The sequence below is a fragment of the Peromyscus californicus genome, unplaced genomic scaffold (genome assembly GCF_007827085.1).
Source record: "Peromyscus californicus insignis strain IS unplaced genomic scaffold, ASM782708v3 Scaffold_6__1_contigs__length_162567912, whole genome shotgun sequence".
Lineage (NCBI taxonomy): Eukaryota > Metazoa > Chordata > Mammalia > Rodentia > Cricetidae > Peromyscus > Peromyscus californicus.
In genome coordinates, this window is record NW_026294584.1 from 13,259,642 (window position 1) to 13,274,476 (window position 14,835).

A 14,835-nucleotide genomic window follows, 5' to 3' on the forward strand; every position below is an offset into this window, starting at 1 on the left:
TCATTTTATACAGAACCAGGACTTTCTCTTATATTAAAAGAATTCCTAGTGAAGGAATTTCTGGAATAATTAGCATATGTATTATTAAAGTTTCCAAATATACTATAAAATTGCCATTCAGAGAGGTTATTCCATTTTAGTATATCAGCTATATATGAGGATGCCTGCTTATTACTCTTTCCAAATAAGTAATAAAACTGTGACCAATTTTATATGAGAAAATTATATTGTTTTGATTGCTAATAAAATTGAATTTTTTGTTTGTTTGTTTTTTGAGACAGGATTTTTCTGTGTAACAGCTCCGGCTGTCCTGGAACTTTCTCTGTATACCTGGCTGACCTCAAACTCACAGAGATCTGCCTGCCTCTACCTCCCGAGTGCTGGGATTAAAGGCGTGGGCCACCACCACACGGCTGATAATTGAATATTGTACAATGTTAAGTGAAATGCCCTTCTTTAAATAGAGGTATATCTTTCTGAAGCTACAATGTGAAATAAGTAAATGGAAAACATCTTAAAATATATTACGTGTTTAAATCAGTGTTTCAAGTTGTAGAACAGTGAGAAAATAGCTGCTTTTTATCAAACTGCTATTTGATATAATGTTAATCATTTTTCTCACTGAGTATAGTGCTCCATACCTAGGATCCCAGCATGGATTGAGGCAGAGTGGTTTCAAATTCAGGGACAGCCTGGACTATATATCAGGACCAGAAAAAAATACATTTTTCTTGAATACATTCTATGCTGACATTTCTAGTAGGAAATAACTTTTTCTTTTGTGGTGCCTTCAGTTTTGCTGTTTTCCCCTCCGTCTCCGAATCCCTTCAGATTTTCCTTCCAGTAGAGAGTCTCATTGTGTAACAAGGTAGCCTAGAACTCAGTCTGTACCCTAGGCTGGCCTCAAACTCTAATTCTTCCTGCCTCAGCCTCCCAAGTAGTGCAGTTACAGGCCTTGCCACCACACATGCACTTATTTTCAAAAATTATTTTACACTTTTTTGTGTGTGCATGCATGTGAGCATGTGGTATGTGTTCGTGCGTGTGTGTGTGTGTGTGTGTGTGTGTGTGTGTGTATATGTGTGTGTATATAGTACATGCCATAGCAAGTGTCTTTATCCACTGAGCCAACTTGCTAGCCTCAGTTTTTACTTTTAAAAAGAATATCAGGTTGGGGATTTAGCTCAGTGGTAGAGCAAGCACAAGGCCCTGGGTTCAATCCTCAGCTCCATATAAATAAATAAATAAATAAATAAATAAATAAATAAAATAAAAAGTATATCACTATTTTTTCTTTAAAATGATTATTTTCTATATTTATCTATATTATTTTCTATAATACCTGTGAATATAAATAATTTATCTAAATATATGTGTTTATTAGATATTTATTAGAAAAATTTATCTAAATAATACAAATATCTATAAATATAAATCTATATTACTTTTTATATATATTCTTTTCTTTAAATATTACTTCCTGAAGAGCTATGTTTCCACATACAGTTACTGAGTCAGACAATGTATGATTACATATGCTATTAAACGTTCCTTTGTATACTTAGAATCCCAAGTTCTCTGCCTCTTTGCTCCTCTTAGCATAATTAATGAATCGTTTCCTGTGTAATGCCAGCCCTTTGACCTGTGAGCTACATCTGACCCTCTCTGTTCTGTTAATGTCTTTGTCCCAGTAATTGTTCCCTCTCCTTCATTATCCCTTTTTCTTGATCCTCCCACATTTCACAGCTCAAAAGACCTACTGGAAAACGAGCTCCCTTACTACACAGTCACAACCCAGGTCACTTCTAATGATCTGGAAGTGCAGGGCTTTCTCTCCATCGGCAAGCAAGCATGTAAGTTTGCAGTGGACAGTCGCTGGGTGTCTATAACTCAGTTGAAGTCCTGTGCTGTCTACCTCCTTTGCCACTCTGTGAAGCATGTCTTCCTCCCGGGTATGAGAAAGCCTTCATCTGAAATAGGATGTTACCAGATATGGTAGGCCGGAGAACTGTGTGATGGCCAGTTCTAAGAGAAGAGGCAAGGGAGGGTGGAGGCATCACTCTATCTTCTGTTGCCGCTTTCAGGAAGAGAAGTTGTAGTCTTTAACAGATGAATGGAATGAGGGGGAGGGAGACCAGAACATAAGGGGACGGAGGGAAGGCCAGGGAGTCAGAAAGACAGACAGACAGGGACAGAGATACTTGGTTCTGTTTCCTGAGGCTCCAGTGCCCCAGTGTTAGAAGCCAGCCTTTCATCTCTTGCTCTGAAGCTGTTCCAAAGCTGCTTCAGGAGCCAAGGACAAAAGGCCAAATAACATTAACCTTATTGTTCTAATCGCTCAGGAAAAACAAGGACTGTGGGAGTTATCAGCCAGTAGCTATGGATGAAAATAAGTAAACAAGTAGGGTGTTGGAAGCTCCTTCCTCTGAGGTATAGAGCCCTTTTTATGAGGCTATCCAAAACTCACCAAGCCCAACCCAACACAACAGCACATAAACATAAGCACCTTAATTTTCCTCACCTGAAAATGAGAAAAATATTCCTGGTCCATATTTACTTTTGTTCTCTATCCTTTCCTTTTATTAAAGCAATTTCTCACCAGGCAGAGGCAGGTGGATCTCTGTGAGTTTGAGGCCAGCTAGTCTACAGAGTGAGTTCCAAACAGCCAGGACTGTTATATAGAGAAAACTTGTCTCAGAAAACAAAAAAAGAAAAAAGAAAAAGGCAGTTTCTCAAACCTTTGCCATAGTTTCTCTTGACCTGTTTAAGCTTTAATACCCACATCTAAAAACTACTATTGTCAATATCAGTGGTGATGTGTCTTGCCACGTATATCTAGGATTTGGTGATGAGATGTGCTGTTTCTCCTCACAGACCTGTGATTGCCTGCCCTGTTTGTTCCTGCTCTCTTTCCCTTAGTGGTCTGTCCTCACCCCTCCATCCTCTTATTTCGTGCCTCATCCTGAACTATCTTCTCTGCTTAGACTCTTTCTCCAGCTACTTTCTCATCCAGTTTCTTGACTGCACGCTGTATATATGCTGCTCCTTTGTAGGTGTGTGTTTTCACCTAGGATACACATAAACTCTAGACATACCCATATAACTGCCACCTGGACACTTTTTGAAAGTGAACCCCTAATTTCTCCTGCACAAGACTTCCTTCCTTTAGGTTTCTCCATTCTGAAAATAAAAGTTCTCTCATTTATAGTTGCTTCAAAGCTGTTCTTATCAACCCCACTTTAACCTGCTCCTGGACCTTTACAATGCTCTCCATGCCTTCTACCGTTGGCTACTAGAGTTGATTCTTGGCAAAGCAACCAGAGTCTACTTTTGAAATGTGAATCCTATCATTTTATTCCTCTTTAGAAAACCTCTTTTATGTCTTTTAGTGTAACACAAAGTAAAAGGCAAGACCTTTTGTTTATCTTGTTTCTACTCCATCTGTGACCTCATCTGCTGCTGCTGGCCCTTCCCACTGAGCTCCAGGGTGGCTCTTGTTTCTTGAGCAGTCCAGGCAGACTTGCCCATTGTGTCTGAGTCTTTCCACCCTCCACACTGAGAAAGCAGTCTCTTCGTTATTTCTCACCTTCTTGTAGACTTAGTTACAGGAAATGAGAGAAGAAATAGACCAACAGTGATTATTGTCTATGAAAAACCAAGACCAATAAAAGCCACCACCACCATTTTCCAATGACAATTGGAATGAGGTCAAAGGTAAACTTGGGGAAAGTGGTGGCTTATTTGGTGTCAGTTAAAATATGTCCTAGGAAAGGAAATAGTAAGCAGAGCTCCATCAGCAACGACGATTAGCATGCTGTGATGTCAGAACACTCGTGGCTTATGTTAGAGCTTTGCTGAATACCACATTTTTCATGAAGCCTTCACTGAGCTTCCCACCTACAATAGCACCCCACCCACCCAGACCACTTTTCCTCCTCAACCCCTTTTCATACTCTTTGTTTTTATTTAATACTGTTATATTATTTGCTTGTTTCCTTCTATAATAGAAACTACCCAAAAGCCAGTGAGTTTGTCTTAAGTGTATCCAGGTATCTATTACACATTGAGCACACCAGCCCCACACACCTGTACTCCCCCTTTTCTCACTCCTCCCCCTCACCTTTGTCCCCGACCTGGACAGTTTCACTTATGTTTACATATATGCATACATGATTTTCTTGAAACCACAAATGAGAGAAAACATTTCAGTGTTTGTCTCTGAGACCTGCTTAATTAGCTTAATATGCTTGTCTCCAGTTGCATCCATGTTCCTGCAGTGAAAAAGACAAGGACTTGTGTTTTGCTTCATTCATGCATGCTTGGTGCCTTGTATAGTGTTTGCACAGATGTGCAGGAGATATACTTTGAGAATTAAATAATGAACCTTCTAGATTTTTCTCTAGTGTTTATAAGATTAAAAATATTTATTTGAAGGAGATAATAATACTTGTAGAAACTTCATCAAAGCTTACCAGGTTAGATATCTTATAGTCTATTTTTCATTTGTCATATGCCTTTATAAAACTTAAATTTTAATTCATAAAGAAGTTAAATAAGAATCACTACCCTCTATTTAATAATTATAAATGGTGGCATGAGCAGGAGAGAGATACCCCCCACCCCACCCCACCCTAGACCATCCATGCCTGAGGCAGATGGGAGAGCTGTCTCCATTACTGATCTGTCATGTAGCAGCATGGGTGGGAGAGAGTCCCCTCACCCCCACTCAGGTTGGAGAACTGTCCCTGAGGTCCTAAGAGCAGGAGAGCTGGCCCTGCCCCTCATTGGCTGCAGCACTCTGGAGAGTGGCCCCTGCACCTCACCTGGACAGCACAGCAGAGCTGGCCCTGAAGGGGTAGGTGTGGAAGAACCGACCCTGAGGACATGAAAGCAGGAGAACTGGACCTGCCCCTTGCTCATCACTGCAAGGGTGAACTAGCCAGGGCAGTGCTGGAGAGCTCACCCTGGTGTCGAAGACAGGGGAGAGCTGGCGGGCTGACCTACCCTTGAAACTACATAGGCCCAGAACCATGGTTATGTGTTGGCCCACCCCACAACATCTACTCTATCTGTGATCTGCTGGAGCACAGGGTTGGGTGGGGCAGGGTGAGGGGATAGGAGTAGGGGGGGCATGGGGGAGGTATGGTCCTGTGGACCTAAGGCTACAGGATCTCCACGACACAGGGCAGCAACTGGGATGTCCAGGAAGAGTCCCACTGAGGGCCCAGTGTCGATGGTATAGCAGAAACCAGGGACCTCAAACCAAACCAATGATTCTCTGCAATGAACGCCTGCATGTAAAGACATATGGATAAGGGGGTTTACTTCGTGACCTACTGTGTCACACTGCAGCTTCCATGATGAAAATTTCCCTTTCTTCCTGTTTTTTTCTTTTTCCCCCTTTTTTATCTTAAATTTTATTTTGTTGGGGGAGGAGGCAGGGGCAGAGGGCAGATGCGAGGGGACGGGAGATGGGATGCATGATGTGAAAGACATAAAGGATAAATAAAAAAGAAAGTTAAAAATAACAAAATATTATCATTAAATTAAAAAAATCTTTTTCATTCTTCAGTGTAAAATTCCATTCATTTTTCAGTATAAATCTCTAGAATATTTTGATCTTTAAAGTGCTTGAGATATATTTTAAATATATTGAGATTATTTTTATTATTTAGCATGTGTGGGGGATGTTTTACCAACATTTGAACATTGCCTACATAGGGCAGAAGACCGCATCAGAGACCCTGGAACCAGAGTGAAAGATGGTTGTGAGCCACCATGTGGTCCTGGAAACCAAGGTTTCTGGAAGAACAGCCAGAGCTCTTAATCACTGAGGCATCTCTCTATGCCCTTATTTTAAAATTCTTAAATATAATTTACTATTAAAATATTTAAAGGATTTCTGTGTCATATAAACTAAAAATATATCTTAAAGAATTGTAGCTTTTTATTGATAAGTTACCTAGACTATCAAAACTTACAGATTCTCCCAGAGTTGCCAACTTACACCCTATTTAAATTTTTTATTTATTTACTTATTTTTATATTTTATAGTATAATTACATCATTTTCCTCTTCCTTTCCTCCCTTCCATGTCCTATTTTTTATTTCTCACTCATTCAACTTATTTAAACATTTGTAGCTTTGGTCATTAAAACATTGAAAGAGAATAAGATATTGTTAAGAGTCTGTTACATAATACCATTTCTTATTAGGGTGACCCTGAATGAACTGCTTATTCTTGTTTTCTTCCGTTGTTGGATGAATATTTATTTTGAGAATTCACTAATGGTACTTGGTTCAGTTTTTAAGAGAATTAATGATAAAATATTACAATGTATATGTAATGCTTAAATAAATGAAAAACATTGTGGACTAAGTATTTTTTCTCTTCCATGTCCTTAGAAAGAACTTTATTATCATTCTTCCTTTTCTATTTTTATGGATAATCATTTCTTGAATACCTAGGAAATTAAGCATTTGAATTTTAATACCCTTACATAATTATCTTCTGATTATTAATAGAACTACTATACTGAAGAGCGAGCTACGTGTCTCATTCCTTTTTTAATATTAGTATTTAAAATGTTTAATTACATTTATTTGTCTTGTCTGTCTCTGGAGTGGTGAGAGGAAGAGAAGAAAGTACAGTTGCTTAGGTCACAGCACTTACAGGGAAGTCAGAGGAGGCTTGTAGATGTAACAGTCTTAATAAATAAGAAACACAGAGCCAAATGCAGAGTTAAAAGCCCAAGAGGTCAGAGCAGTAGCTAAGAGCTGAAACTTACTTTCTTACCCTTGGCTGCTGCCATCCTTCCCCTCAGAAAGAGAGTTACTTCCTGTGTATCTGTCTTTTTATTGACTTTCTGTTCTGCCTTCTCATTGTTGTAAACCCAACCACATGACCTCCTCGTCACTGCCTCATCTATACAGACCTCTAGGTCTCTATGGTTGGTATTGAGATTAAAGGCATGTGTCTCCATGCTGGCTGTATCCCTGAACACACAGAGATCTGCCTGTCATGTAATCGGGATTAAAGGTGTGTGCCACCACCACCTGGCTTCGGCTATGGCTTGATATTAGCTCTGACCCCCAGGCAACTTTATTTATTAACATACAAATAAAATCACATTTCAGCACAAATATCACCATAGAGGCTCGCTGGTCCTCTTCTTGCACTGTGAGAGTCCCGCAGATAGAACTCAGGCCGTCAGGCGTGGTGGCCAGTGCATTTACCTCCTGAACCATCTCCACAGGCCCTGATGGGTTTTTCAACTAAGCTTACATTAATGCATAACATCCAAGGAAAACTGCTCATTGATATGTCTTGTTCTCCAATTTAAGTTTAATTAATTTAATTTTATTTAATTAAAAGTGATATTGTAAGGGTCTGAGAATTGCTGAAGAAGACTCCAGACCCAGATAGTATGTAAAAGCAAAGAGCGTTTATTCCAGCATTTGTCCAAATGATGACCCCAAAAGGAGCACATAGGTCCCTTTTAAGCTCAGCTACAGGAATTCTCGGAACAGTTAGGTTATCGCAAACACAAATGGTTAAGCTGCTGTAGCTACATTAGTACAATTTTAATTGGCTGTGGTTATAGTTTTACCATTTTGGGGCATACTTGTGCAAGGCAAAGTATGTTTTAGAGAGATTCTAGGAACAACCTTTTTGGTCACTGCCTTGAGGTACTGTGGGGGCTGGCTCAGGCCTGGTATGTGCTGTCTCCCTCCTTGTGCTTTTAGGAAACTGAAACTCAAGCCCAGTTATAAAATGGGGAAAGTTCAGACCTTTCAATATTTTTAGAGAGTGACATAAAAGATTAGGAGTTTAACACATGTTATCTGTGATTCTACTGAAGTAATATGTTGTTGTTTGTTTTTACTCTTTGGGGGGCCCACAACCCAGCTCTCACATAAACCACTTATGGAGGCTTATTCTTAATTATGAGTGTTCGGCCTTCGATTCCTTGTTTCTAGCTAGCTTTTCTTAACTTTAAATTATCCCATCTACCTTTTGCCTCTGGGCTTTTCCCATTCTCTTACTTCTGTAAGTCTTACTGTTACTCCATGGCTTGCTGTGTAGCTAGGTGGCTGGCCCCTGGATTCCTCCTCCTTCTCTGGCTGCTACTTTTTGATCCTCTCTTCCCAGATTTCTCTTTCTATTTATATTCTCTCTGCCTGCCAGTCCCACCTATCCTTTCTCCTGCATCACTATTGGCCATTCAGTTCTTTATTAGACCATCAGGTGTTTTAGACAGGCACAGTAACACAGCTTCACAGAGTTAAACAAATTCAACATAAACAAAAGTAACACACCTTAAAATAATATTCCTCAACAGTAATAGTATAGAATAATATATAAGTATACAGAAAGAAGGAGAATAGGAATGTGGTCATTGGTTGGTAATTGATAAAACACTGTCAGTTGAAAGCTTACTAAGTTCTGGGCTTTGTTCTAGTTGTTGAGGAAAAAGCTATAAACAGTACCGACAAAAATCTGTTCCTCACCGTCCTTTACATGGCAGAATATTTAGGGTCGTGATGGCAGTAAATGTTATGTCATAAAATAGATGAAAGGAGCTAAACTGATGGTTTTGGTTAAGGTATAGTTTGAAATCCAATGGTTAAAAGCTATGCAGGGAGGTAAGAAGAGAAGGAAAGAGGGAGGGAATGTTCCATGGGGAAGAGGAGGGATCCAGAACTTATACTACAGAAAGTACATTTTTCAGCCCAGAGTGGTAGCTCATACTTATAGTCTCTGAACTGAAGGGTGAGGCAGTAGGATCTGGAATTTGAGGCTAACCTGGACTAGAAAGTGAGATCCGTTTTCAGAAAACAGAACAAAAACTTAATGAATTTTTTAAAGAAAATAATAAAATAGATATCTGATAAGAACAGGATATGAGGAGAACAGAGGTAGTGTAGGAGGGTGGTGCTTTCCAGTATAAAACTATTTCTTTGAGGGTGTCATCTAAGGTGGAAATCACTCACTTATATTAGACACCTGAGCTCTGCTTGTATAAATGAAGATTTGGAGTTTGTAGCTCCACCAACATGAACATAGATTTTGATCTTAGAACCTTTTCTTGTCCTTGAGTTTCTTACCTGGATCTCACCTTTAGGCCTTTGGGGGATTTTTTCCCCTAGAAAGTGGTGTAGGATAATTGTTTCAGTCTTTTTTATTGATAAAAAGACGTGTTGTGATCTGTTTTATTTATGAAAATTTAATGTTGCATGTAAGTAAAAAGGGGCAGAACATAACTGAATTTTTACTGATATAATTGAATAATAATCTGTAAAACTGATTAACATTTCTATATTACTTATTCCATATTTCTACATCAAAGATAAAATGTCAGTGATAAATAGTGATAGTTATAATGTATTCTATAGTATTACTTCAATAAAATCACAAGATAAATATATGTGCTAAACTCATAATCTTTTACTAGTCACTCTCTGTTGTAGAACATTATTTTAAGGTGTTTTATATTTATTTGTGCTGTGGAATATTTGTTTAATGATGCAAAGATGTGTTGCATTCTTTTATGTTGCATTTGTGTAACTCTGTGAAGCTGTGTTACTGTGCCTGTCTAAAACACCTGATGGTCTAATAAAGAACTGAACATCCAATAGAGAGGCAGGAGAAAGGATAGGCGGGGCTGGCAGGCAGAGAGAATATAAATAGAAAGAGAAATCTGGGAGGAAAGGAAGAAGGAATGAGAGAACAAGGAGAGGAGGACTTCAGGGGCTAGCCACCCAACCACCCAGCTACACAGCCAGACACAGAGTAAGAGTGAAAGTAAGATATACAGAAATAAGAAAAGGAAAAAGTCCAGAGGCAAAAGGTAAATGGGATAATTTGAGTTAGGAAAGGCTGGCAAGAAACAAGTCAAGCTAAGGCCAGACATTTATAATTAAGAATAAGACTTCGTGTGTGATTTATTTGGGAGTTGAGCCCCCCCAAAAGAATATAAAGTAATAAAACCAACAACATTTTGGTGTTCAACGTAGGGCTAGAGTAAAAGAAAATTCAACAACTCTGTAAGTTAGATGGCCTTTGGACTACACTAAAGCCAGATTGGTAGTTTACAGTTTATTTTCATACATGAATTAAATGTACAAGATTAAAATTTTCATATGCCAAAACCTTTGTTAATGCCTTTTAAAGTAAATTTATATCTCTCTTAGCATTCTCCTACATCACTTTGATCATTAGAAATTTGAATCAGTGATAATTTTAATAGTTATTCTCTGGGTTTTTGTTTGTTTATGGCTTTTGTGGTGCTGAGGATTGAGACCAGGGCCTCACACATATTGTCTAAGAGCTTAACCACTGTTCCCAATTTTCCTCTGTATTCTGCACCTTGTGGGCCTAAAGATGTACTCCTTTTATTTCACACTCAACATTTCTGACAATGAATGGCCTTGCATAGACACTGAAGTGTCTTCCCTCTGACATGTTGATAATCATTTCATGTCCTCTAAAAATTTACTTAACTTGTAAATACTATAGTTATACTTGTGTATGTGTGTGTTCAAGTGTTTTTGTATAACATTGTAAGACTCCTTAGTGTTACTATATATAGATGCCACTCATCTCCACAGCATTATGATATTTTGTTATATGATACAACACAGTTATGTATCTATTTCAGTTTCAGCAGAGCAACGTCTCAATGTAGGACAAGGATGTTTAATGCTCCTATGGATTGTTATGTATATTTCCTCATATGCTTTGTACACACATTTGTTTATAAAACTGCCAGAGACAAAGGTATATTTGCCTTCAACTCTAGTACATGATATGAGATATTTTTTGAAAGATTTGTATTAAGTTAGACTCCCATTGCTGATGCTCCTCACCATTAGGTGTAGTATGATGAATGCAGGTCTGTGCTTTCAAGTGGATGTTCCTAGTTACTAGTGAGATTGAGCACACATCCATGTATTTATTGGCTGTAGAGTTTCTTTTTTCTGTGAATTGTATCCTCAGATATCCCTCCCCCCTTGTATGGTGTTGTCCATCTTTTCTTTACTGATTTATAGGAGTCATTTATGTGGACTGGACGTGAACTCTTTGTTGTATGTATGATATTTTCCAAAGCTATCTCTTGTTTTTTCTCTCTATCTGATGATATCTTTTGGTGTGTAGGAGTCTCTAATTTAAGTTTTGAAGTCTTGCATGTTCAGTTTTTGTGAATACTCTCTGAGGTCATTTAAATGAAGACTATTTTTTTCGTAGAGGTCTATTGTAGTATATGGATTATATAGTCCTCAGTTTTTTCCTGTGCCCATAGATAAAGTTTCCAGCTAATTATGTTCCAGTAACTATGTTGTTTTCAATATCTTTTGTAGATTTTCCTTTTTGAATGTTGATGCTATGTTACCTGGTAAACAAATTTGGAATTATCATATCATTTATTACTATCCTGTACACTTCTGTAGGGAGGTAATGTGCATGTTTGTGACAGGTACACATGACTGTGCCAGTGTGTGGAAGCCAGAGGTCAATGTTGGGTATCATGCCTCAGGTAGCATCCAGAGTCTCTCCCTGGAACTTTGTCAGTTAGGCTAGGCTAGCTGGCCAGCAAGCTGCAGGGATCTTCCCGTCTCTACTTCCTGTTGCTGGAATGTGCTATAGTGCCCAGTTACTTTGCTTGGTGCTGGGTATCCAAACCCTGGTCCTGATACTCATGCATCAAACACTTTATCAACTGTGCTGTCACTGTCTAGCCCCTCATGTTTTCAACACAATGGTAGCTGCTTTCGATGCTAAGAATTTAACCCCAAGAGTCTTTTTTGATATTTATCTGGTATATACTTTTTCAGACTTGTTTCAGCCAGCAAGATTGACTTCTGCCAAATTTTTAAAATAATTTAAACATTTTTTAACTTATTACTACTGTGTACATGATGTATGTGGAGGTATATGCATGGCACAGCATATGTGTGGAGGATACTGGACAGCTTTGTGGAGTCATTCTTTCTTTCCACCCCTACATGGGTCACAGAGATCAAACTCGGGTCATCAAGCTTGTGTGGTTAGATTATAAACATTCCTCTAAGATGTTTGCTTCAGAGTGTAAGCTTGTTAGCTAAAGTTAGTGAAGTGAGCATTATATTTGTAGTAATTGATCATCTCCAGGTATATATATATTATATATATATAATATATATATTATATATATATAATATATATATATGCACCTATGAAGAGCCTATGGAGGAAAATGCTACAACCAATATGAACACAGAGTGAATAAATCAAGATCTCAAAACAGAGAGTAGACACGGGGGCCCCAAGATCAGTTGAGCCCAGGAAGCAAGGCCAGCCAGAGCTACACAGTGAAATAGTGTCCAAACTGAGCCTGGTGACACAGGAATGTAATCCCAGCACTGAGGAGGCAAGGCCAGCCTGAACTGTACCTGAAGACCTTGTCAGGAAAGAGAGGGACAGGAGCAAGGAGAAGATGGGACAGAAAGAGAAAAGAAAGAGGGAATCCCGTGTGAGGGAAGAAAGGGGGAGAGAAAAAGAAAGAAAAAAAAAATAAAAACCTCTGTAACAAACAAAAATAGCAGACCTCAGTCAAAAGCATGTCAAAGGTCAGTGTGAATGAGCTAAAACATGACAAAGGTCAGTATGAATGTATGAATGAACTGAAACCACTTGATAGGAGACAAACTACCTCAAAGCAAAACCAACCATATGCTGTACCTATAAAATGATTCTAAAACATATTTTTAAGGTGTTGCTTAAAGAAAATGACAATGCTGGATGATGGTTCAGATGGTAAAATCACTTCCTATGCAAGCCTGATGACCTGATAGATTTCCTGGACCCCTTGGTGGAAGGATAGAACTGACTTCTGAAAGTTGTTTCTCTGACTTCCACATGTGTACACACGCACACACACGCGCGCACACACACACACACACACACACGCACGCACGCGCGCGCACACACACACACACACACACACACACACACACACACACACACACACGCCCCAGCTGGTGAAGTACTTGCCAGGACAAAGCAGTGTTCTACCCCTTTCAGGTTGCTTTCTGACTCGGGTGTTTGAACCTCGGTCCTCATGAATATTAAGTAAGCTCTCATCCACTGAGTTACATCTCCAGCTGTGTATTATCTTTTAAACCATTTATTATATTCCATGTTATGTATTTTAACTAGTTTTATGTACATGTGTTTTGTTTTTGCATTCATGAATGAAATTGACTTTTCCTTTCTTACAGTATTGCCTTGTGAAATAAAGTTATATTGGGGATATAATGAAAAATTTTCTTTGTTATCTAAAATTTTATTGAAATTACAAAAAAACTTGAATGTTTGATAAAATTTAGCCTGCAAAAACATTTATATAACATGTTTGTGGAAATTATTTTTGATTATTTCTTTTATTTTTGAGATTATATGTAATTACATCATTTCTCCCTTCCCTCTCCTCCCCAAGTCCTCCCATATACCTCTCCTTGCTCTCTTTCAAATTCATGGTCTCTTTTGTCATTGATTGTTGTTGTGTGCATATATGTATATGTACTCACATAGCTAATGTGTGGATGTTCTCAAGGCTGACCATGTGTTATTAGATAAGCAACCAGTGTGCATTTCTCTGGGGAAGACTATTTCTCTGTGGGATTATTTTTAGTTACTGATTTAATATCACTCATAGTCATATGAATGTTCAAGTTTTCTATTTCTTTTTTATTTATTTTATGTGAATTGGTGTTTTGTCTGCATGTATGTCTGTGAGAGTATCAGATTCCCTGGAACTGTTACAAACAGTTGTGAGCTGCCATGTGGGTGCTGGGAATTTGAACCCAGATCCTCTGGAAGAGCAGTCAGTACTCTTGACCACTGAGCCATCTCTCCACTCCCCCCCCCTCCAAGTTTTCTGTTTCTTATTGAGTCTATTTTGGCAAATTATCTCATTAATATTTAAAAAATTTTTATATAATGGTCTTCAAAGAACTCTTTTTAATGTCTTTTAAAACTCTCTTACACTGGAGATGGCCTTACTTTTGTGTTTTGCTTTTTCACCATTTCAAACCCTGACTCAGAGTCAACCTTGTCCTTCCCGCTTCCTTTTCATGTGTCCTTTTCACCTTTGTTCACCGCTGTCACACAGGGTCATGGGAATTTAAATATGGATGAGCAGTGATTGCCTGGGGCAGGAAGAGACTCCCACAGGAAAGCCACGCCCAGCTTATCTGGAGATTCTCACGGTCTCTGGGGGTCTTTTCCTTCTTTGGCTGTTCTCCTGTGTTTTATGTTAATGCTTTGGATTGTAAACCTCGCTTGAAGTGTAGGTATCTAGACGTGGCTTTGTGACCAAGGAATCAAAGGGCAATCAACAGGGCATGCTAACCTGCCATTCTTGAAGACATCTAAGTCTTTCTAGTAGAATTATTCTATTCTGTCTTTACTGCTAAGTATTGTGAGTTTGCTCACCAGTGCTTACAATACCGAAGTGTTAATTTTAAGGGTCAAATTGGAATATACCATTTCATTCTCTCCTTTTCACCCTTGATCTTCCCAGTTCTGATAGCATTAGCAGTGATGAGGAAGAACTCAGGACTTTTGGAAGCAGCGACAGTGAAAGCAGCACTCCAGAGAACGTGGGGCCACCTCTCATCATAGATGAGAACAGCTGGTTCAACAAGTGTAAGAGAGTCAGACAAAAATACCAGCTGACCCTGGAGCAGAAGGTATTTGCCAGTTGTTAAAAGTCACTTCATTTGTCTCTGTATTTCACCTTTGGACTGTCACTATTCAAAGATCCTTTAACTAAAGAAAAGTGTGTGCTCACT

General features: G+C 38.7%; 1 protein-coding gene across 3 annotated transcripts in view; it reads left to right on the plus strand.

Moving 5' to 3' along the window:
- The window catches only part of Rundc3b (RUN domain containing 3B), a 162,510-nt gene that overhangs the window by 94,837 nt on the left and 52,838 nt on the right, over nt 1-14,835 (plus strand). For all 3 annotated transcript variants that reach the window (XM_052719766.1, XM_052719765.1, XM_052719767.1), the window contains one exon: nt 14,565-14,733. In XM_052719766.1, the coding sequence (XP_052575726.1) occupies nt 14,565-14,733 (169 nt within the window). The remainder of the gene's footprint in view (nt 1-14,564; nt 14,734-14,835) is intronic.